Source organism: Pinus tabuliformis, chromosome 3_2, assembly GCF_031772625.1.
Source record: "Pinus tabuliformis cultivar Carrire ecotype Pingquan chromosome 3_2, CPIR1, whole genome shotgun sequence".
Lineage (NCBI taxonomy): Eukaryota > Viridiplantae > Streptophyta > Pinopsida > Pinales > Pinaceae > Pinus > Pinus tabuliformis.
Genome location: NC_142302.1, coordinates 702851743 through 702876165, shown reverse-complemented (window position 1 = coordinate 702876165; position 24423 = coordinate 702851743). Strand labels below are relative to the sequence as shown.

Here is a 24423-nt window from a genome sequence, read left to right as displayed (position 1 = left end):
AAGTATTTAATATTTAATAATTTAAATTCAATTCTTGATATGTTCTTATCAAATATATTATTATAATGGCTTAATGAAATATTTAAAATCAAATTTATTAACAGTTATATCACATTCTCTTTATTCTCCATTTCTTCATGAGAATAAACCGCACTACATGGTTCAAAACTAGTGAACCAAAATATTCATGATGTGATTTCTATAGAAAGTATTTCTCATTATTTATGTATTTATTATTTTAATTTTTTTTTGTAAGTTTGGTACATTTTCTTTATTCTCCATGAATTAAGTTTCTCTGTATCACACTCTCCTTATTTTCCATATTGTCATGACGATGAACCACACTAGATGGTTCAAAACGAGTCAACCAAATATTCGTGATGTGATTTCTATCGAAAGTATTTCTCATTATTTATGTATTTATTATTTTACTTTTATTTTTTTGTAAGTTTGGTACACTCCTTATTCTCAATGAATTGAGTTTCTCTGTATCACACTCTCCTTATTCTCCATGAATTAAGTTTCTTTGTATCACACTCTCTTTATTCTCCATCTTGTCATGACTATGAACCCGCAACTTCACATCAAGGAGTGCCTTAACAAAGCACCCAATCACTGTTTATCCAAAATCACTGTTTTAATGTACTTAAGTGAAATCCAATTTATTATATTGATGTATTTATTATTTTATTCAATTTAAAGTATGTAAGTGGATTTTAATTAATTAAAATGTATATTTTTAAAATTACAAGTTTGAATTATGTTTTGGTTAAGTATTTTATGTTTTAGAATTTTTTTATTAAAATCTAGTAAAATAATTTTTAATTAAATCTTATTTTTTTATTATTTAAATTTTACTTTCAAATATATAAATAAATTTAATATTTTAAAAATTCATTGAAACACTTACATTATGAAAAATTTAAATATCAAACTTATGATTCTAATGAATTCTTACTGAATTTAAAATAAATTTAACTAAAAAAAAATAAAAAAAACCTTTCAAAATAAAATAATTAAAATACTAATTAAACTTCTCCTCGCGAAAAGCATTGGTAAATAAAGAAGTTCTATAGTGTTTGATTAAACTACGACTTTAAAATTAAATCATCAACTATAAAATTCAGTGAATTAGGAACAAGTGACCATATTTTAAATGTCGAATGAAAATGTGTCTGTAGTAGTTGTAATTCTGGGGATTATGTCCGTAGAATAATAAAAAATCTGTATTCTTGTAAGATTGTCTTACAGGATCATCAGGATCTGTAATGTAATGTAAAAGAAATCCATAATCTAACTAATGCTGATGATGTCCTATACGTCTCATCATCTCGAGACTCGCAAATTCAATTGAAACCAGAAATCACATATTTAATCCAACCCCTGGGGCCAAATTCGTTATCCATTCGCCATTGCTACCACACTGGCTGACCTTCTTCTGAGCTAGATTTCTCTTCTTTGTTCTAGTTGGTGTTTCTAGTCATGGCGAGCAGGAGAGCTCTTATATCTGCATTTCGAGCTGCGAGTAGAAGGCCAATCTGCTCCCCAGTCTCTTCTATCGCATCGTCTGTCAGAGAATTGCATGTAAGTGATGATCACCCTCTCTTTTTTTGGGACTGAAGTTGGGTTTTATGTGAAGATGGGTAAGATGATGCTTGCCATGTATGACGGTCTGAGATAGAAGTATAAGTGCGTTTGATGATTCACTGCTGCAGGAATGCAGATTTTTCCTACTTTTTTTTCCCAATTTTTCTTACTTGTGGTATTATTTAAAAGGCTTTTCTCTGATTTGTTATTGAGATAATGAACCCCATTCTAATGGAATTAGTATTGTCATCATGATACTTTCATTTATTTTCTTACCTTTTCTGCATATACCCAACTCAGTTGGAAGATCTATCAGTCTATGATCAGGGCTTCACATTGCATGCATATATATGGTTCAAACCCTGGCGGGTGTAGAGCCTTTGTCTGTGAGAGAGGGGAGATCTATCTGTCTATGATCAGGGTTTCACATTGCATGCATGTATTTGGTTCAAACCCTGGCGAGTGTAGAGCCTTTGTCTGTGAGAGAGGGAAGGTTTTGAGCCCAGGAACTTGGTTTTCCTCCATCATCAAGAGGACATATCATCTCCCACAAACCAAACTGGCTGTGACATTAATAAGATACTCTATCCTTTTAATATCATGATAATATATAATTTTCAAACGGACATATCATCTCCCATAGACCAAACTGGTTATGACATTAATGAGATACTCTATCCTTTTAATATCATGATAATAATTCTCTTTTGTGTTAGATTTTATTTTCCCGATGTTGATATGTTTCTGCATCATCTCCCACAAACCAAACTAGCTGTGACATTAATAAGATACTTTGTCCTTTTAATATCATGATAATATATAATTTTCAAAAGGACATGTCATCTCCCACAAACCAAACTGGTTATGACATTAATAGGATACTTTATCCTTTTAATATCATGATAATAATTCTCTTTTGTGTTAGATTTTATTTTCCAGATGTTGATATGTTTCTGCAAAGGCCCTCTATCTTGGGCTCACAAAGGCATATTGTGTTTTGATTTTATTTTTCCCTATCTTGATATGTTTCTGCAAAGGGCCTTTATCTCCTATCTTGTGCTCTCAGAAAGTATCTTATTAATGTCAAGATAATAATTTTCTTTTTTGTGTTAGATTTTATTTTTCCTGATCTTGATATGTTTCTGCAAAGGGCCTTTATCTCGAGCTCTCAGAGGCATATTGTATTTTGATTTGATTTTTCCTGATCTTGATATTTTTCTGCAAAAGGCCTTTATCTTGTGTTCTCAGAGGCATATTAATGAGTTTTTTGGCCATTGATACACCTTTTGAGCGGCTTTATTGGATCCTTTCAAGAAAGGTGATTTCAACAGGGCCAAGGGTCACTGTAAACGTTATTAGTATATCGTAAGCAACCAGACCATGATGATCAGAAAACCGTAAGTGGTTGTTGTGGACCTCCCAAACGATAATGATAATGTTGATGCTCAATAAGCATGAAACGTTTTATTTCAGCCTTGAGCTTTGCTAGTTCGGAAAAAAGTCATCCTCTGTACAAAATTCATTCATTCTATATTGATATAAGTTGAATGCCTCAATTATGTAATGCAGAACATCATTGATTTTTCTTGGAGTGATGAACCCTTATGACCCAATTGGAATGGAGAATGTAAGAAGCTATGAATGGATGTTTATTTTCTTCTGCTTTGATTTCTATGACATTCTTTCATGTGCTTCTGCTTAGGAACTGCTTTCCAAGGAAAATATATCCAATTGCAAATTTTCTAGCTTTATTTTATATTTTTTTCAAGGAAAATCACATAGGAAACTTAAGGGACGTTTCTTGATATTTGTGGATGGCATCCCTCATAAACCAGATGGAAAATACTAATGTGCCTCACTATGGTGGAATTCAAACTGGGCACCTGCCGGCATGGAATAAGCCAAATGTCCAGTAAACATTATTGAGCTAGCTGCTAAATCTTTGGGCCATATGGCTTTATATTATGCGAAGTCATGGGATCTGATTTTTCCAACCTTGTATGCTCTCTCAAGTAGGGTACTTATCTCAGGTAAAAGGGCTGGTTTACTGGAGCATAGTGAAATGTTGGTCCTTTTCAGTAGTTTTGACCTCCATTGCTCACTCTTCTAGCTCCAGAGTCCAGGTTCAAGGAACCCTGCCTAATGGGTGAGTGAGTTGCAAAAACGAGTTGAACAGGAAGGTCAAAAGAGAGGAAGAGTTGGCTCAGGTAAGTAAGGTACTTACCTGAGTTAGTAGGGTTGGTTATATCTACTCTGCTTTTGCAGAGAATCCAAACTCCATATGAGGATTACCCAATTTGGAGTCCAGACTTGCATCAAATATACTGACAGTATCGTGATCTTTGATCTACTTTTATGCTTTTGTAAAAGGCTAGTGTTCTGACTCCCCTCAATGGTGAATCCAATTGGTGATCGAAGGGTTACATCAATGAATGATGTGCAGGATGATTTTGTTTTCATTTGTTCTAACTTCTGATCTATGTGCCGTAATGTTAGAAGCTCGTGCATAAAGACTCTTTAATAACATCATTAGTGGATTTTGCACATTTGGGGAACCAGGAGCAGTATCAAGTTTCAGTTATCACTATCGTTAACATGATTGCATTTTCCTTTTTGTTTCCTATTTTCCTAATGGTTGAGTGAGTTACAAACGAGTTGAACAGGGAGTTGTAAGTAAGGTACTGACCTGAGTTAGAAGGGTTGGTTATACCTACTCTGCTTTTGCAGAGAATCCAAACTCCATATGAGGGTTACCCAATTTGGAGTCCAGACTTGCAGCAAATATATTGACGGTATGATGATCATTGATCTACTTTTATGCTTTTGTAAAAGACTAGTGTTCGGACTCTCTTCAATGGTGAATCCAATTGGTGATCGAAGGGTTATATCATATGAATGATGTGCAGGACGGTTTTGTTTACATTTATTCTGATCTATGTGCCGTAATGTTAGAAGCTCTTGCATCAAACCCTTCAATAACACCATCTGTGGATTTGAACATTTTGGAAACCCGGAGCAGTATCAAGTTTCAATTATCAATCTCATTAACAAGATTGTATTTTCTTCTCTGCTTCCTATTTTTCTAATGTATATGGTCTCATGTTTCAGGCACCTGCAGGAAGTAATAAAATTGTTGGAGTCTTTTATAAAGCCAATGAATATGCTTCGCTGAATCCAAACTTTCTTGGGTGTGTTGAGAATGCTTTGGGCATACGAGAATGGCTGGAATCTAATGGTCACCAGTACATTGTGACAGATGACAAGGAAGGTCCTGACTGTGGTAAGTTGGGTCATGCAGTGATTTCCTTTGTTATGTAGTTAGTACTCCTGCAAAATAAAATTAATGTGTCTTTTTGAAGTTCTTAATTTAACATGATCATATGCATAGAAGTTGCGCAGGGGATAACTTAAAATTATCTGTAGTTTCAGAACATAGAAGGGAAAGTTTCCAGTGTTGCCAGGATTGTGGCTTGAACCCGCCATTATCCAAGTTTGAAATGAGTCGTCAAGCAAATGTGTTTTTCCAACTTGTCTGAGTCAAACTTGGTTGTTGACAGAGTTTGATTTTTCAACTTGTCCAAGTCAAACTTGTTTGTTGACAGAGTTTGACAGAGTTTGTTGCGAGTTTGACCTCTGAGTATGAGTATGACTTAGTTGACTGAATCAAACTTGTCTAATAAGGCCTATAAAAACCCTCATGCAGCCCAATTTAGGTTATTTTTACCTCTGCTGGGTTCATTGCTCCTCTACTGGGTGATTAATTTCTGTGAAACAGACTGAAGGGAGGTCATGTTGTTGCACCCAGGGCACTGACCAATGCTTACATATTTTCGTCAAAATATGTGTATATCTTTATTTTTTTTACTCTCCAATTTTGTTCTGAATTTTTTCCCTCTCCTTGTCCAAAACTTGGGGCTTCCGCCTCCCCGAATTTTCCTTGATTATGCATCTGCTAACACTTGAAGGGAGCTGTGCTAAACTCCACCTCTTTAAACTGTTAGAAGCCCAAATGCCCTGTTTCTTTCTGTATCCATGTATACCACTAGGCTATATGTTCTCTGTGTTGGTGAAGTAATAACATGGAATTTAAATTCCCTACTAGGCTACATGCGCTGTGCTGTCGAATTGGCCCCGTGAAACTTGAAATCGTGATAACTGATTTGGAATTGCGATTTTTTTATTTTATCTGCTAACACTAGAGTGCTAGGACACACTCATCAAGCTATGTACACCAGACTTAATAAATGAATAAACTGTGGTCTAATTGTTAGCAGGTCTCATTTGTCTAACTATAGTTACTAGCCATCAAAAGCACAGAATAAGATTTAGAGCTAATGCTAAATGTGTATCAGCAGGGTTTTGCTTGGTAGAGTTTCTTTGATTGGACAGGGCACCATCTATAAATACCCTTGCTGATTCTTGTATTGTAGAATTTTCTTGAAAATTTATGAAAAACAGTTCCCCTAGAAACCTGAGACAGCCTTGTAACTCAACTGATATGTCTTTGACTTGGGAGGTATAATTACATGGTAGTAACATCATACTTGAACTCCACATCACATGAAGTCATCTTTCTTTTTTGGGTCCAGAGAAATATTGCCCCTCACTTCCACATTTTAGGCGTTCCAAGGGAGGGTACTGGCATCTTGCTAACCCCCTGCAGATTTCCTCCCGCTTCCTCAGTTTTTCTGGATGGACGGGGGTAGTAACCGCTAGCTGAAATACCAGCTGGTAACCCCAAGGTATTTAATGAGATTTTCTCCTGTGAAATTTCACAGAAGAGCCAACCCTTGGGATATAAAATCATGTTATCTGTTATTGATATGAGTGAATAGTTTATGTCCTCTTCCTTTTGTTCCCCATTTCCTGAATAATCAATCTAGATGGTATGCGCTGCCTCAAGAAGTGAGATATACAGAATATCTTGTCAAAGTCATAAATGACTTCTGGTTATTCACAAGTGAAGTTGGGTGGTTGTTTCCACAATCCAATCGATTAATTTTCTTGTATGCCTTCCCTTTCCTACTTGCTAGCATGGATCGTCAAAATGTATTGCTTCTACACTTGAGAATTGTAACCCACTGTGGACTAAACTTACACAATTAATTTCCTTTGCAGAACTTGAAAAGCACATACCTGATGTGCATGTTTTGATTTCTACGCCTTTCCACCCAGCCTATGTGACAGCAGAGAGGATCAAGAAGGCAAAGAACTTAAAGCTTCTTTTGACAGCTGGTATTGGTTCTGATCACATTGATCTAAATGCTGCAGCAGCCGCTGGTGTGACTGTTGCAGAAGTTACAGGTACTATTTCTGAAATTATATCGCTTGTCACTGCCCTGTTGACCAAGTTCACGCTATGGGCATTTTAGTATGAACAAGTTTCTGCAATGATTCTTCATAATTTAACTGACGGCTTCTTCAACAATTTTTACAGGAAGTAATGTGGTGTCCGTGGCAGAAGATGAGCTAATGCGCATTCTCATATTGATGCGAAACTTTGTGCCTGGATATAAACAAATTGTCGAGGGTGATTGGAAAGTGGCAGCAATTTCTTACAGGTCATATGATCTAGAAGGGAAAACTATTGGTACTATTGGTGCAGGGCGTATTGGCAAAGAACTACTTAAGCGTTTGAAGGTATTCTTAGGACGTACTTCATGTTGCAAACTTCTAAAAAATCAGTGATAATTATTATGCGTGCTGTTTGTTTCAAAATTTCAATCTAATAATAAACATTACATGTTGAATTGCGTTCCTTTGTGGTTTCTTTGTACAGCCTTTCAATTGTAAGCTTCTTTACCACGACCGTCTTTCTATTGGACCCGAATTGGAAAAGGAAACTGGAGCAACATTGGAGACAAATCTTGACGAAATGCTACCTAAATGTGATGTAGTTGTCATTAATATGCCTCTTTCTGACAAAACTAGGTGCGTTATCACAATTTCATAAATAATCTCTCCCATTATTCAGTCAGAGAGAATGCAATCTCAATAGAACCTATATTTTGTACAACTTGTGAACAGAAACCTAATTATTGTTTCTCTTGCCCTTTTGGTTACAATAGGGGAATGTTTAACAAGGAGAAAATCAGCAAGATGAAGAAGGGTGTATTGATTGTGAACAATGCTCGAGGGGCCATCATGGATGCTCAAGCAGTTGCTGATGCTTCTGCAAGTGGACAAATTGGAGGTCAGTTACATTTATTCAACTCCTGTTCATATTGCCTTCCCAGTGTCAATAATGGACATAGAAGTCCCATCATCAAATATTTCTCTCAGATTCAGAAAAAGCATGATACTTTGCTAATAAAACAATGTAACTGTATTTTTGTGCTTTGGTAGTCCTTTTGTCATTCTCGGAGGCAATTAAACGACAATGAATCGATTTTCTGTGTTTTAAATTTCTAAACTATGCCCCTGTTTGTTAGAACAAGTTAGTTTGCCAATTGCAGTGATCAAAACAAGTACGTTGCTAACTGCAAATTGCAGTGATGGAAACAGGTACATTGCTAACTCTTGGGACTTTCTGCAATGCAGGTTACAGTGGAGATGTTTGGTTTCCTCAACCTGCTCCAAAAGATCATCCATGGCGCTCCATGCCAAACCATGCCATGACTCCCCATATCTCTGGGACTACAATAGATGCCCAGGTGTCTGATTTCATCCAATTTCACCCCTTTGTTTCTAGCAATTGCTTTGATTGACAAACGTACCTCATAAATAATTCAAAAATTCAATTATATTGCATCATGCTCCATTGCACAAAGCTTTAATGCTGTCATTAATTTATCATTTTTGTCATCTTTGGAAGCAGAAAATAAGGATCATAAAAAATACAGAGATATTCTTGAGAGTTTTCTAACTAATTGTTCATAAAATCTGTACTTCAGATAAGGTATGCAGCTGGAACGAAGGATATGCTAGACAGATACTTCAAGGGAGAAGATTTCCCTTCGCAGAATTACATTGTGAAGGAAGGAAAGCTGGCCAGTCAATACCTATAAAAGAATTCATGTTGGATGCTAAAGCAGATGATTCATCCTGTTGAAGGCTGCTTTATCTGGAATAACAAGCAAGAGCCAGAATAAAGCTCGCTTCCCTCGAATAAAACAGTGCATCAAATATTGAATTGTCAAATACATTCCTGAGACCAATGATGCTTCAAAGCATTATGCAGGAATGAATGATAGAAGATTAGCATGAAGCTCATTCCATCTGATTTTATAGGTTAGTAGTTTTGAAATAAACTATCTGTAAAATAGAGTGAAGTCAGCGCTTTAGTCCGTTGTGGCTATTGACGCTTGAAGTTGGCTCACGGATTCAGGTAATGCTATGCATCTTTTCTACTAGCAGAGAAATGAACCTTTGTTCGTGTATGGAAGGGCAGGTTTCTGCCTTGTCTTGGTGTGGTTTTCAGATAAATCTATGTTGAAGTTTCTCTTGATTATAGCCATACTCAAGTCATTGGCTTTTCTCGGTATTTAATTTTTAGTGTTTATGTAGCCTGATTTGGTGAATATATAGTATTTGGGTTAATCTCTGGTAAATGGGGTTCCACTTAATTTGTGGACTTCTAGGTTCTATATTAGACCATATGCAAGGAGGTATAAGACCATGTAATTCTCATAAAAGTAACCTCAATATCTTTTTAGTTTGTTTCATTGCAAATTTTTCGGACCATGTAATTCTTCTAAAAATAATCTCTTTATCTTTTTAGTTTGTTTCATTACAAATTTTATATTTGTGCACAGGTTATCTATTGTAATTTATTGCCGGATATATTTTTTTTAATAGGTTTGTTTCGTTCTTAATGGACAATGTACATTTCTTCATTTTTAATTAATATATGTGAAGTTTCTTGTTGTCGGTTTATGGTTGTTTATGGTTGTTTGTGATTGACATGTTTTCTATATATAAAAGTAATTGGAATTGTGCTAAGCTGTTTCTCCTGAGCATTTTGAGTTATTTGTTATGCATATTGTATTATCATAATGTATAATATTGAGTAATATTTTCATTGATGTTATAGGGACTTTTTAGACTTTTATTACAAGTATTTTATGAGTCAAAATCCAGAGGTATTTTGTTGATTCTATATTCTAAAATGTTGTTTTCTACTTTTGTCACATAAATTCTCATTTTGTATGCACTTGAAGTGTGGATTATATAGTGCCCCAAGTTATGCTCTGATGCCTTTGTTGGTAATTCTCAAAGTGGCTAGCGGTCCAAGACCTACTTATTAATATTCTATGTCAAAGTCTCCTCATATACACATCAAATGAGCCCCCTTGATGGTTGTCATGTCTACCTAGCTTTGAAATAGCCATAGTTGACCTACTTGCAAGCATAGTTAAAAATCATTGAGTTGTCTAATTACACGAAGACAAACTCTCTTCAGCTCTATTGTTGAACCAAGTTATAACTTGATTATGAGTTTTGACTCTTTGCTTGCAAGGCAAACTTATTGGCCATCTGTGAGACCTATGGGGATTCATATAGTTATGCATTGCTAATTTCAGACCTTTGTAAGCAAGTTCTTCACTCAGAGAATTCACCTAAACATTGGGTAGCTAAAACATGAAAGCTCTTATCAAATTTGCAACCTCTGAATACGTCAATCCACAAACACATATTGCTAGAAATATTAACATCAAACATGAGATATGGAGCTCTCAATATGACATTTGACTTCATTGAAAGAAGAAAATTACTTTGCTATAGTACAACACCTAATTATGCTAACCATATTAGTGGAAGATACATTGCATATAGACACTCAATGAACCCAATTGTCCTAGATTAGTGTGCCCTCATGCATGGATAACATTGCTAAGAATAGTGCTCCACATTGGACTAAGCCACGACTTGCATTGATCAAGCCTTTGGATTGAAGAGAAACCGATGTATGGCCTCCTTGGGATTTGTCCCTCTTCTATAATAGATCAACCTCATCATGCAATATACATAATATAATTTACCCTATGTTCCTACAAAATTGTGCCTTCTCAAAAATCTAAAACAAGAATTTAACTAATGTTGGTGCATGTATGTTGTAGGCATGTACACACCCTCCACCAACTTGTTGATATAACACTGGCATTTCTCCTAAAGTAGACTAATGTTGCATGTAGCTTGATCTCCCTTCAATGTTATGCACACATATCTAGGTATGAATCCATAATCATTGTTGTGCCATGAAGAAAGAGAACCAACTATATAGAAAAGAAGATAAAAAGTTTAGCACTCCCTCTTTGAGAAAAGTATTCTCTACCAAGTCTTGTCTGTCCTTTGCCAAGAGCTTAGTCAAAATTTCTACCACTTGTGAATTTCACGGAACGTTCTCAAGAACAACTACTCCCTTCTAAATTATATCTTTGAGGATGCTTGGAGCAATTGTGGAACATTGGGTTCACAAAGGCACTAATGCAACTTTAATTGTGACAAGACATAGTTGTTGACTACAACACCTAATTTGTCACTTCTATAATCAACTTGTGAATCCATATAGTTTTGTAATTTGCAAATTAAATTACCACATACTTTGTGCTTGTTGAACTCAATGTCATTGCCTCTTGCTTCCTATTGAACTACTATATCATACATGACACCAAACCTAAAACAATGCCTTGAAATGCTCTTCCTAGCACTAGTGCCCCCTACACAATTTGAATCCACAAAACCATGCAACATCAACTCTCTATCCTCAATGTACCTCAATCCATAACAACTTGTGCCCTTCCAAGTATTAGATCACATACTTTGCAATGGACTGTAGTAAATTTTCCCTAGGTCAACCATGAATTGGGTTAACATATTCATTGCATGAAAATATCAAGTTAGGGTATTCACCAAATACATTAGGGAACCTATCCACTACTTTTACACTAAAGGGACCACCAAATATGACTTGGAATCCACAATAAACTCCAAAGTTGGAACCATGGGCTTATAATTAATCATTTGAAATCTCTTGAAAATCCCTACTATAGACCTCCCATATACCTTGTGATCTTAACACCTAAAAGGTAGTGCATAAGGTTGATGTTTTTTGTATCAAACTCAAATGCCAACTCCTACTTGCAATGCTATGAGCTTCTCATTTCTCCTTGCAAGGATAAAGGTAGCTGCATACATGATCAAAACTAACAGATCCAATTTAGGAAATAAAGAGTAAAGGTTAGGATTTGTGATAGTTTTGGTGAAGTACAATTTCAACAAGTACTCATCAATTCACAAGTACCAATCATGTGGTTCTTGCTTCAACGTGTATAGGGCCTTCTTCAACATGTATACATGGGTATCCTACCTATGTTGATAAACACTTCTCTATTTTGTCATAAGAAAACATTGTCTTTACTTTCCTTTGATATAAAGATTCATTGAAATAAGATACAAGAGACATAATTACCTTTATATAAATTTATTTTGCAACTGAAGCAAAGGTCTTGTCATGGTCAACTCCCCCTCTCAAGGTGAACCATTGTGCAATGAATTTGGCCTTATACTTCTTTACATTCTTGTCTATTGCATGCTTCACCTTGTACAATCACTTAGATTTTGGTCTTGGCACAATTTTTCAATCATTGTTCTACAAAATGGAGTGACATTCCTTCATATGGCACCTCACGACACTTTCTTTGAATTAGCCTCCTGAAAATTGGAATGTGTTCCATCAATATTGGAAGGCATTGTCAAGTCATGAAAATTACCATTATTTCACATCCTTTTTCCAACATTTTCCTTCACTTTGAATCATTTTGCTTGTCTGTAACCTTGTATTAAGACCAATTTATTGTTTATATGTGATATTAGGCTCCATATGTCCCAATCAATTTATTTTAGTATTTTAAGTGAATTTATGATTAAATATTAAAAAAACAATATGCTTTCCCTTATCTTTAAGAGTTGGGTTAGTTTGGTGATGAGTACAGGTATATTTGGAGTCTCCAATAATGCAAATTTTTATCACTTAGCTTTATATTCAAATTTTGTTTTCAACCATTAAAGGTTTGATGAGGATTTGGGATGATCATATGGAAACAATCTTGAAGCTTTGGATGATATTTGTTATCAAATATCTTGGAGATTTTTGGAGATATTGTTGATTTGCTAATTATTGGTAAGTGGTTGTAACCACACGAGAAAGTTGTGGATCTAGGAAAGATTGGTGGATCTGAATATATTACTGGTTATCTTAGTTTTTATATAAGTAATAGTGCATTATCCATTACGAAGGGGAGAATTCTCGGAGCATATGTTCAACTTATGATGCACTGAATAAAACTTCTTGATATTTCTTGTCACATAGATTGTTATTTTCTAGTTTTATAAGTAGCATGCTTTAATTTAAGTTTATGATGTTATAATTTAAGTTTGCTACCATAAATTCTTAGAAGGAACTCACTCCATGAGAACATGGTGGTATTTCATTCATGCAATTTGATTTAATTGATACATGCGTGGTGTCCATTTTTTTGCAATGTTATTCAATTTTTATCCTAACTTACCAACAACAAATTGACGATTTATGGAAAGATGGAAACTTCTAGATATGCAAAGAGATAACTTGGTGACAACAAGTTCCCAATAACATGATTGGTGCTTAAGTACATGATCATCACCAAGAGTGGATTAGTTAGTTTTTGACTTTATTCTAGAGCATTTCCTTTATGCAAGTGTGTTTAATTAAAGTAGATAAATATTACAAATGATTTAATTCTATATGTATGTTTGCATTTCACAAGTTTACGAACTGTGAATTGATAATTGAAGATACTAAGATTTAGTCATATAAATCACTTGACAAAAATCAATGCAAAATAGTTGGGAAACTTCTTAAGAGGGTGACATAGTTGAAAAGGATTTTTTTGATCTTCAACTTGCTCACTTGCCTCCTTCAATGTTTGCCACTTATGCTCCTTTGCAATGGAAGGTAAAAAGGAATTGATTCAATCTTTGGAATATTGTTGATTTGAATCTGAAATGTTTTATTTTGTGGATCAACATTAATGGGAAAACAAGCTTATCTTGCTCTACATTTTCTTGCGGCTCCTAAGACAAGGACCATACATCCTCATCAAAATTGGCATTTCAATGCACTATTGTGTTTTATTGTGATTGAATGCAGACTCTGTAAGCCTCGGAAGACTCATCTTAACCAACAAGAATACCCTTCATAGGAGAAGGTTTCAATTTAGCTATCTTCACATCAAGGATATAGATATACACTTTACAACCAAAAACATGAAATTGTGACATCGATGGTTTCTCACAAATGAAGCTTCCTTTGGGGTTTCATCCTTCAATCCCTGTGAGGACACATTTTTAGAATGTAGACAACGGTATTACAAGCCTTTTCCCAAATATAGATGGGTAGATTTACAATATGAATTAGAGCCCTAGTTTTGTCTATATGATGGATTTGTTCTTCCACTTTGTAGCCCAACTTTGTTGTAGGTTACAATGTAATCTAAACTATCTCCATCCCTTCTTGACAAAAAGTACCAAACTCATTGTAGGTGTACTCTCCTTCATTGCAAGATCTAAACATTTTCATCTTCTTACCCATCTGAGACTTCATCCTTAGTCTTCATGAAATTAATCTAGGTTTCTATAGAAGAGCCATCAAGAAATGAAACATAATAGATGTTTCCTATTAAAAAATTTGATGGCATAGGTCCTCACATATATGAATAGATTAGATCAAGAACCCTTCTTGATCTATGCCCATTGCTTGAAAAGTCATCATTATCAAGCGCACAAAGTGTACATTCCTTGCACATTCTTGTCTGCTCAATGGAATTTCAATGCATTATTGTGTTTTATTGTGATGGAATGCAGACTCTATTAGCCTTGGAAGACTAATCTTAACCAACAAGAATACCCTTCATAGTAAAGGGTTTCAATTTAGTTATCTTCACATCAAGGATATGGATATACAATTTACAACCAAAAACATGAAATTGTGATATCGATGGTTTCTCACAAATGAAGCTTCATTTGGGGTTTCATCCTTGAATCCCTATGAGGACACATATTTAGAATGTAGAAAACGGTTTTACAAGCCTTTTCCCAAAGATAGATGGGTATATTTACAATATGAAGTAGAGCCTTGGTTTTGTCTATATGATTGCCTTGTTCTTCCATTTTGTAGCTGATTTTTTTTGTGGGTTACCATGTAATCTGAACTACCTCCATCCCTTCTTGACAAAAAGAACCAAACTCATTGTAGGTGTACTCTCCTTCATTGTAAGATCTAAACATTTTCATCTTCTTACCCATCTGAGACTTCATCCTTAGTCTTCATGAAATTAATCTAGGTTTTTATAGAAGAGTCAACAATAAATGAAACATAATAGATGTTTCCTATTAAAAAATTTGATGACATAGGTAATCGTGCATATGAATAGATTAGATCAAGAACTCTTCTTGATCTATGCCCATTGCTTGAAAAGTCATCATTAGTAGGTGCATAAAGTGTACATTCCTTGCACATTCTTGTCTTCTCAATGGAATTTCAATGCACTATTGTGTTTTATTGTGATGGAATGCAGGGTCTGTAAGCCTTGGAAGAATCATCTTAACCAACAAGAATACCCTTCATAGTAGAGGGTTTCAATTTAGTTATCTTCACATCAAGGATATGGATATACACTTTACAACCAAAAACATGAAATTGTGATATCAATGATGTCTCACAAATGAAGCTTCCTTTGGGGTTTCATCCTTGAATCCATATGAGAACAAATGTTTAGAATGTAGACAACGATATTACAAGCCTTTTCCCAAAGATAGATGGGTAGATTTACAATATGAAGTAGAGCCTCATTTTGTCTATATGATGGCCTTATTCTTCCACTTTGTAGCCCAACTTTGTTGTAGGTTACCATGTAATCTTAACTACCTCCATTCCTTCTTGACAAAAAGAACCAAACTCATAGTAGGTGTACTCTCCTTCATTGCAAGATCTAAACATTTTCATCTTCTTACCCATTTGAGACTTCATCCTTAGTCTTCAGGAAATTAATCTAGGTTTTTATAGAAGATTCATCAATAAATGAAACATAATAGATGTTTCCCATTAAAAAATTTGATCGCATAGGTCCTCACATGTATGAATAGATTAGATCAAGAACCCTTATTGATCTATGCCCGTCGCTTGAAAATTCATCATTAGCAGGCACACAAAGTGTACATTCCTTGAACATTCTTCTCTTCTCAGTGGCATTTCAATGCACTATTGTGTTTTATTGTGATGGAATGCAAACTCTATAAGCCTTGGAAGACTCATATTAACCAACAAGAATACCCTTCATAGTAGAGGGTTTCAATTTAGTTATCTTCACATCAAGGATATGGATATACACTTTACAACCAAAAACATGAAATTGTGATATCAATGGTTTCTCACAAATGAAGCTTCCTTTGGGGTTTCATCCTTGAATCCCTATGAGGACACATGTTTAGAACGTAGACAATAGTATTACAAACATTTTACCAAAGATAGATGGGTATATTTACAATATGAAGTAGAGCCCTGGTTTTGTCTATACGATGGCCTTGTTCTTCCACTTTGTATCCCAACTTTGTTGTAGGTTACCATGTAATCTGAACTACCTCCATCCCTTCTTGACAACAAGAACCAAAATCATTGTATGTGTACTCTCCTTCATTGCAAGATCTAAACATTTTCATCTTCTTACCCATCTGAGACTTCATCCTTACTCTCCATGAAATTAATCTAGGTTTTTATAGAAGAGTCATCAGTAAATGAAACATAATAGATGTTTCCTATTAAAAAATTTGACGGCATAGGTCCTCACACATATGAATATATTAGATCAAGAACCCTTTTTGATCTATGCCCATTGCTTGAAAAGTCATCATTAGCAGGCGCACAAAGTGTACATTCCTTGCACATTCTTGTCTTCTCAATGGCATTTCAATGCACTATTGTGTTTTATTGTGATGGAATGCAGACTCTGTAAGCCTTGGAAGACTCATCTTAACCAACAAGAATAACCTTCATAGTAGAGAGTTTCAATTTAGTTATCTTCACATCAAGGATATGGATATACACTTTACAACCAAAAACATGAAATTGTGATATCGATGGTTTCTCACAATGAAGCTTCCTTTGGGGTTTCATCCTTGAATCCCTATGAGGACACATGTTTAGAATGTAGAGAATGGTATTACAAGCCTTTTCCCAAAGATAGATGGGTAGATTTACAATCTGAAGTAGAGCCTTGGTTTTGTCTATATGATGGCCTCGTTCTTCCACTTTGTAGCCCAACTTTGTTGTAGGTTACCATGTAATCTGAACTATCTCCATCCCTTCTTGGAAAAAAGAACCAAACTCATTGTAGGTGTACTCTCCATTGCAAGATCTAAACATTTTCATCTTCTTACCCATCTGAAACTTCATCCTTAGTCTTCATGAAATTAATCTAGGTTTTTATAGAAGAGTCATCAATAAATGAAACATAATATATGTTTCCAATTAAAAAATTTGACCACCTAGGTCGTCACACATATGAATAGATTAGATCAAGAACCCTTCTTGATCTATGCCCATTTCTTGAAAAGTCATCATTAGCAGATGCACAAAGTGTACATTCCTTGCACATTCTTGTTTTCTCAATCTTGAACTCCCATGTTCTTCAAGAGAGAAAACTCCATAGTGCAAGTGATATTTGTGCCATAATTCACTTAGAGTGTCATTGCTATGCACCAAAGCTCCATGTTTGTGTATAAAGGACACCCTGATGCACCGTTTTGGTCCATAATTGACTAGGATCTAGCTACATTTTTTTGAATGATTACTTGTTAATCGTTAAAATCAATGACACACTTGAGATATGTGAAACACAATTTTGAAAGAAAGTTCTTTGTTAATGTTGGGCAGTGAAGCCCCCCGTAGTGAGTTTTTGGGGCTTAAAGCCCGAGTTTTGGTCCATGGAATGTAAAGACCCCACAAAATGTGGGCGCGGAGCACAAGAGTCTAGGTTAGTCCCCCTAAAATATTGTAAATTTAATATAGAGTGTGTCGGCCTACCCATGGTCCACGGACCATGGGATTGTATAAATAGAATGAGGCTCTAAGGGTAGAAGGCAGTCTTAAGTTGATGAAGTTCTTAGTTGATGAAACAACTCTGAGTCTGTAAGTCTGAGTCTTGGGTTAGAGTAAAGGGTAGAGGCTCTGCAGATGAGTGCATAGAGGCCTAGTAGAGTCCGCAGCTAAGTGCGTGGACCCCTGCATCTGTGTGCGCAGGAAGGAGTCAGGTCTATATTGGATCAAGCTTTGCAAATATTAATAATAAAGATCAGTTGATTATTATATTGTGCATCTGATTCGTAGATCTGTAATTGAATGAATTGTGTTTATACTACCTGTTTATTTATTCTGCGTGCACTGATATGTATGATTATGATTGAGGATATCCTTAATACTTAATTGAAAAACCCTAATTAATAAGGAATTGGATAATTAACATCGGTAGCACTGCTGCTGGAGTTGCGCGAAGAACACCAGAAGCTTTCGGTACGCGTCATCTAGTAAGCGCGAAGGCTGGAACAGACCCCGATCTCCCACATCTAGACATCCCAAGGGTGCAGAAACCTGGTCCTAGCACCCTCCCATACTACCTCAAGTGAGACCTCAGTCTGCACTCCGCGGACTATTGCCTAAAGGGTCGGTAGTACCGAGATTTTCTTGGCTAAACTCACCGTTGAACCTAGGTTAGGCCCCTAGTAACCAACAAATGGTTATGTTGCTGAGACCAGGATTTGCCTAAGGGATGTCTGATGTCGGAACACTAGAATCCAACGAAGGAAGAAATTGAAGAGTGGTTGGATCAGAGGATTCACGAGTTCGTGACACAGGAAAGCAAAACTCCACAACTATCTGAGAAAAGGTGGTTGGATCGCTACGTGTATACAGAAATCCACAAGATTTTATTTGCATCCTTTCTGTCTAAACTGTATGATTGGATCGCGAGATTAGCTGACAGTTAGGGAAGGTATAAGCTAGATCAACCAATAGTGTGGACCTCGGAGTTGGTGCGCAGGGTAGAAGCATCAGAAGACAAGATTGCGTGGGCTGTGGACCACTGGCTCGACCGGATAATAGGGGGATTCATCACTGAGTTCACGATAGATACAACCGTGAGCTACAGCGAAGCTGAACGATGTTTTCTCAAGGGACTGCGAGGTAGGTATGTAAAATCTTTAAATACCTAGATTAAGATGTTGTTATGTGAAAAGAGGGTTATACGAATATATTAATGTTTGGGATGATGCAAAGCAGAAAGATCTACCAGGGTAGCGAGGGATTGGAAAATAGTCCCCTGATTTCATCGTCGCGACAAAGTGAGGAAGAGCTCGCTCGATTCTCTCCGCAAAGTGTGGTCAGATTGATAAAGCAACGCATTCCGCAGTTACCACGCCCACCCATGACACCTCCCACTTCACCTCCCTCACCACCATCCCCTCCCACTCCACTTTCATCAATCCCACCGTTCAGCATGGCGAACACGATCAAGCTACCTATATTTAAAGGAGTAGGAAATGAAGACCCGGTCCAGTTCTGGTTTGTTGTAAGAGCAGTGTGGGAAGCACAAGGAGTCACGAATGATAACATTAAGAAGGCTACATTGGTGAGTGCGTTGCAGGATCACGTGTTGACTTGGTATATCAAGCACTCTGACGATCACCCCAACGCAGGAATAACAGAGATCTAGAACGCGTTGAACATAGAATTTAGTTCTCTGAAATCCGAGACGTAGTCAATCATTGGATTCAAAGAGATCGCGATGCTCTTGGGCGAGACCTCTTGGGATCTAGATCAGCGGTTGAAAAGTACGATCCACAAGGATAATATGACGCTTACAGATGTGCAACACTGTGCATGGTTTGTGGCCTCTCTGACACTACACCTGAGGATGGCGCTGTCACAACAAAAGCTTTCAACCTAGGCTGAAGCGTTGGAAATGGCGATGAGATTGCATGAAACTCCAATACAAGATCCTCAGTTGGGAGTTCAACAAATCCACGTGCAACTACAAAATCTATGTTTGAAGATGTAGAGTTTGATGCAGGATAGGGCGCCACGACCAGAGGTGCGTGAAGTAGTATGGTGTATAAAATGTAAAGGTCAGGGTCACGACAAAGATCACTATCCAGTATTCGCGAACTACTTGGCAGGAGGGGGGCCAATGCCGTTCAGACCAGAAGCATAGGCAGGTCCAAGTGTGACACCAACGTTATGGTGTGCGATATGTCAGATAGGAGGGAAACACACGACAAACCACTGTCACTTGCTGCAGAAGTATACCCAGATCCCACAACAACTGTTTTATAAATTTTGCAGTTCGGTAGGACACGATGAGTGTACTTGTCGTAGCTATGAGCTAATAATGGATTAGACTCTGGCCTATAAGATGAAAACAGAGATGCAAGGCCTCGACCCAGCTGCAAGAATGGAGTGTGTTGGATTCCAGGGCCGAGGTCGAGGATAAGGAGGAATGGGACCAGGAAGGGGATGGGGGCAGTTGATTTGCTACAATTGCAAAGGACCAGGGCATTACGCCCACGATTGCACCAATCCAACGAGGATATCTTGTTCGTATTGCGCTTAGTTTGATCATGAACTAGTGGATTGTCCTACATTAATCGCACAGATGCGCGAAAATGGGGTACTCCAGCCCCCTCCGACTCAAAACATCCAAATGATGAAATATGAACCCCGTGATGAAGATCCCAATGTAAACATGATGCTTAGAAGTGGCGCGACCACAAGGGAAGACAAGAGAAAGCAGCTTGAGGAGGATACATGGGCTCGCAAGGCTCCTGCAAAGGAACCTGAGTTTGACTTGGAACGCGCAAAGGAGACGTTTATGGAAGCTAAGAAGAGCTTCACATAAGCCTCCACTTCAGGTAGTAAGGACCAACCAGAGTAGGAATTGGATCCTTCCATGCTTACTACCTTTCTGGAGACCTGCCTAAAGCTGTTGCACAACACTAAGGCAGTTAAAGGACTACAAGAATTGATCACTCAGTGCGCGGGATCGAAAGAGCCGCGCGTAATCCGGAAGATGGGAAAACATGCCTTGCGCACAGGGAGGGAGATGAGATTGATAACATAGATTAGTGAATACGAATTATCCTGGACTTGGGGTTGGACGCAAATGTGTTACTAAAGCAAACCTGGGAACACATGGGTAGGCCTGCGTTGCAGTGGTCTCCTATCCAATTACGAATGGCGAACCAACAGAAGATCGTGCCTATGGGAAGGTTGCAAGGAGTAACGGTCGATATTGAAGGTGCGAGCACACAGATGGACTTTGAAGTCATCAAGATTGTTGATGAAAACAATCCTTATCCTGCGTTGTTAGGAATAGACTAGACAAATGATATGGATGGAGTCATCAATCTAAAGAAGAGGAAGATGATATTTGAGAAAAAAATCACTACGTGTAGTAGTCCTGTTAGACCCATTCGAAGGAGCACGCTACACTGAACCCGTGTGCAATGATGACAACAATGATGAGATGGATTGCATTTACCAAATAACCACACAGGTCCAGGATCGGGTGAACCTGACTTTGGATGGAAGGATCTCGTGGGAACGTGACAACTCCTGCATGTCGGATTCTGACGAGGAAGTAGAACGTTGGCAGAACCGGTTACATGAAGTAATGACGTTGAATTGCAACATGATGACTAGATCATTCCGTCGCGTAACGACAGAAGCAAGAGAACTGCCAACACAGGAGAATGTGACAAGGGCAGGGGAATTCATGAACAAATTTGAAAGCGTAGTACTAGAACAACAGCGGGACACGACAATGAAAAAAGCACTATGCGCGACACCTACACGCGGAGGGAGTACACGTCCAAAGACCATGGTAAGTTGGTGCGAGGGTAAAAGGCGGGTTTGATTACGGATGAGAAGCCCCCAACGCCAAACGAAATTCGGGTGGCCAGGGCAGAAAAGGTTGCACGTTCCCTGCTATCAGTGAACATGGACTGTGCCGTCTACAACCAACCTAAGGATCGACACTAGAAACAAGCCACCGAAACAGGAAAATTGATGCACACCACGAAAGTGCCACCTAGAAGAAGTCAAAAGGGTAGGCGGGATCCTGAGCAAGGTTCACTGGGTCAGCCGAACTGCGTGGGACCGGCGCGTACCACTGGTTTGATGGGCCTCTAGGGCTATGTACAAGCATCTGACCGTAAAGACAACTGACGGAGTCGAGACCATAGGTTTGCAAGGAAGGCATCCTCACACAATTGGAACGATTCACAGGGACCCGAGCAAAGGAGTTATGCTACTGCGTAGGAACAACCATATGCATATGCAGGGAGCTGTTTGGCAAGGGTACTTGAAAATTCGCACACTCAAAGAAGATCGAGTCCGGTTGAGGCTAAAAATCAGGATCCTAGATGAAGAACTCAACAAACTAGAAACCGAAATCACATGGATAGGCCACGCAGAGAAACTAAGCTCGACAGAACAAAAGGTAGGCAGCCACGCTACTACACTGGAAAGATTGGTGGCTCCGCTACCATGGTTGTGGCCGCACTTCACTGGACAAAGGAACCAAGGAAGCACACCATATAAAGACGAACACGAGACGCTGACGGATGCAAGGGTAATGGAGGGGTGCTCGCGGACTAGGTTGGCAGGTGCAGGGACGCTTCGCGTAGGTGGTGTCCCCACCTGACTACTCGTAGAAAGCACAGTCTCAGCACTTCGAGCAGTTGAAAGAAAGTGCGGGACTATAAACAAGTCTGTAGAAGAACTGCGCAGGAAGGAGGTTACGCGCAAGGACAATATGTCACAAGGATCGCGGTCGCGCATAAGGGGCTTCGCTATTGCGCGGATAGACTGGAAGGTGACCATTGATGTCACTGTTCATGACAAGAAGTCCAATTTAAGGCAGAAAGGAACGGGCGGCGGGCAATTAAGGCAGGAATTAACAGTTAGATTCAAGATGATCTTCCGCCAAGAAGGTATTAATGACTCAGAAGTGGAGGGAATGGGTAAATTCAAATTCAAACGACACTATAAAATCTTGTGGGCTAGCCTCAAGGCAACACTTGATTGTTTGATATTTGAGCCAGTAAAGAGCATCGAGCACCCAACATTCTTGCCACCTTTGAGTACACGACCCCAGAGCCCCGCATGGCCCAGGAGGGGTCAGGAGAGGCGGAAGCTGCACCAGAGGTTCCAAAGTCACCCTGTAGGCTGCGCTTGTCCCCGACAGTGCATAACAGTTTACAAAGCACGACAGAATTCAAGGCGGATATGCATAACTTGTATATCTGTGCCCGCAAGGATCCCGCGTGCACATGGGTAAAGCTCCCGTTCATCGCAATGGACGATTCAATCTTTGCGGTAATGGAATCATGGCCTCTAGAGTGGTGCACCCTAGACTTGGCCGCAATAGAGAAGATTGTCGAGCAGCAGCGGAAGAAGGACACCAAGCTGCGCCTTGCGTGGCTAGTTGAAAAATGACGCTAGGAACAGGAAAAGGCCGCACAGCTAAAGGCGGCCGAGGCAGCAGCAGTAGCACAGACGGAGGAGACCACAACTGCACTGAGTAGGGACCTCGATGAGGGCCAGGAAATTTTCGTGGAGCCGAACATACAGGGGGAAGATTAGCCAGAGGTACGCATGGACCCTGTCTTGATGCAACTCAAGAGGCCACGCACCTAGGAGAAAGAAGCGTCGTGGAAAAGGATAAAGGCATCATAGCCAATAGATACCTTGGAGCAATTAATCACGTAGTAGACGATTGTGTTGGGGGCGCTGAGAGAGCAACTACAGGCATTACAAGTGTGACCCCTGGGAGTGATTCCACCTCATGGCGCAGTAGGGCCATCCGACGATAATTAGCTGGTGTGCACCCACACGGCACACACTGTTGGATTACCAGAAGGCACGGTTCTAGCAGCAACCGTGGGTGACGGGGCCACGATGAAGGGCTGGGGGTTGAATTTGGTCGCCCTTCCTAGAGAGGCCCTATACCAGCTGCAAGAAGGGGTAACCGTTGAGCTCCACGCTAGGGAAGGTCGTGCCCTCCAGGTCTTAATGGAGCAAAAAGGAAATCTGGCGCAGATCAGGGTACAACGCGACAACTTGGTTGTACATAACCAAGGATTGGAGGCCGTGGAAGAGGCCTATAGCAGCGTACCAGAACTGGCTGTGCCAACGGAACTCCTAACAGCCGAAAAGATTCACCATATCACGACAAGATTCTGTAGGGCCCAAGAGGAGGCCGCGAAAGTTCAGTTGGAGCTGAACTTACAGATTGTTGAGTTGCAGATAAAGGCGTAGCCCTATACACCACTAGAGGTCAGAGAGCAGTGCCACCGCGCCATCCAATCCGGGTTGGAAACGATAGAGCACATGGTATAGGACTGCACAGGATTGTTGGATCAGTCCCTCTTCACACTCACTTCATTGCAAGAAGATCCAACCATACAATAGCTAGAGGCAGAAGCATGGTAGCTACAACAAGCATATGACAATGTCAGAGGGACCACACAAACGGTCGCCCTTACTCAGCACCTTTCCAGAATGAAGGAGGCCCAAGCTCTCAAGGAATAGGTGGATGCTACACACCAGAAAGAAGCACTGCTAAAAGCACGCATTCAGCCTTGGCTCAAGGAAGCCTTCTTGGTCATCGCCACAATCATGGAAAATCTGGCATAGATGCAGAATGAATCTCTACTAAGGCAAGAAGATGCCCTTGACAATGATGCATCGACGAGTCGCGCCCAAATGATACAGTGGACAGCGGAGGAGTGCGTTGCTGCTGTAAG

The 24423-nt window shown here is 38.7% G+C and overlaps 1 protein-coding gene across 1 annotated transcript; it reads left to right on the top strand.

Annotated features, from left to right (window-relative positions):
• The first annotated feature begins 1198 nt into the window (after positions 1 to 1198).
• LOC149182568 (formate dehydrogenase, chloroplastic/mitochondrial-like) lies at positions 1199 to 9075 on the top strand. The gene is made up of 8 exons (XM_089416886.1): positions 1199 to 1584; positions 4696 to 4867; positions 6706 to 6891; positions 7025 to 7227; positions 7367 to 7518; positions 7656 to 7780; positions 8128 to 8240; positions 8481 to 9075. Exons 1-8 carry the CDS (start codon positions 1483 to 1485, stop codon positions 8592 to 8594), a joined length of 1167 nt encoding a protein of 388 aa, XP_089273012.1. The 5' UTR covers positions 1199 to 1482; the 3' UTR covers positions 8595 to 9075.
• The last annotated feature ends 15348 nt before the right edge of the window (positions 9076 to 24423 follow it).

Coding starts and splice junctions, on each gene's coding strand:
- LOC149182568 (XM_089416886.1), top strand. CDS start 1,483: ATGGCGAGCAGGAGAGCTCTTATATCTGCATTTCGAGCTGCGAGTAGA. Junction 7,228..7,366: donor AACTACTTAAGCGTTTGAAG/GTATTCTTAGGA, acceptor TTCTTTGTACAG/CCTTTCAATTGTAAGCTTCT. Junction 7,519..7,655: donor CCTCTTTCTGACAAAACTAG/GTGCGTTATCAC, acceptor TGGTTACAATAG/GGGAATGTTTAACAAGGAGA.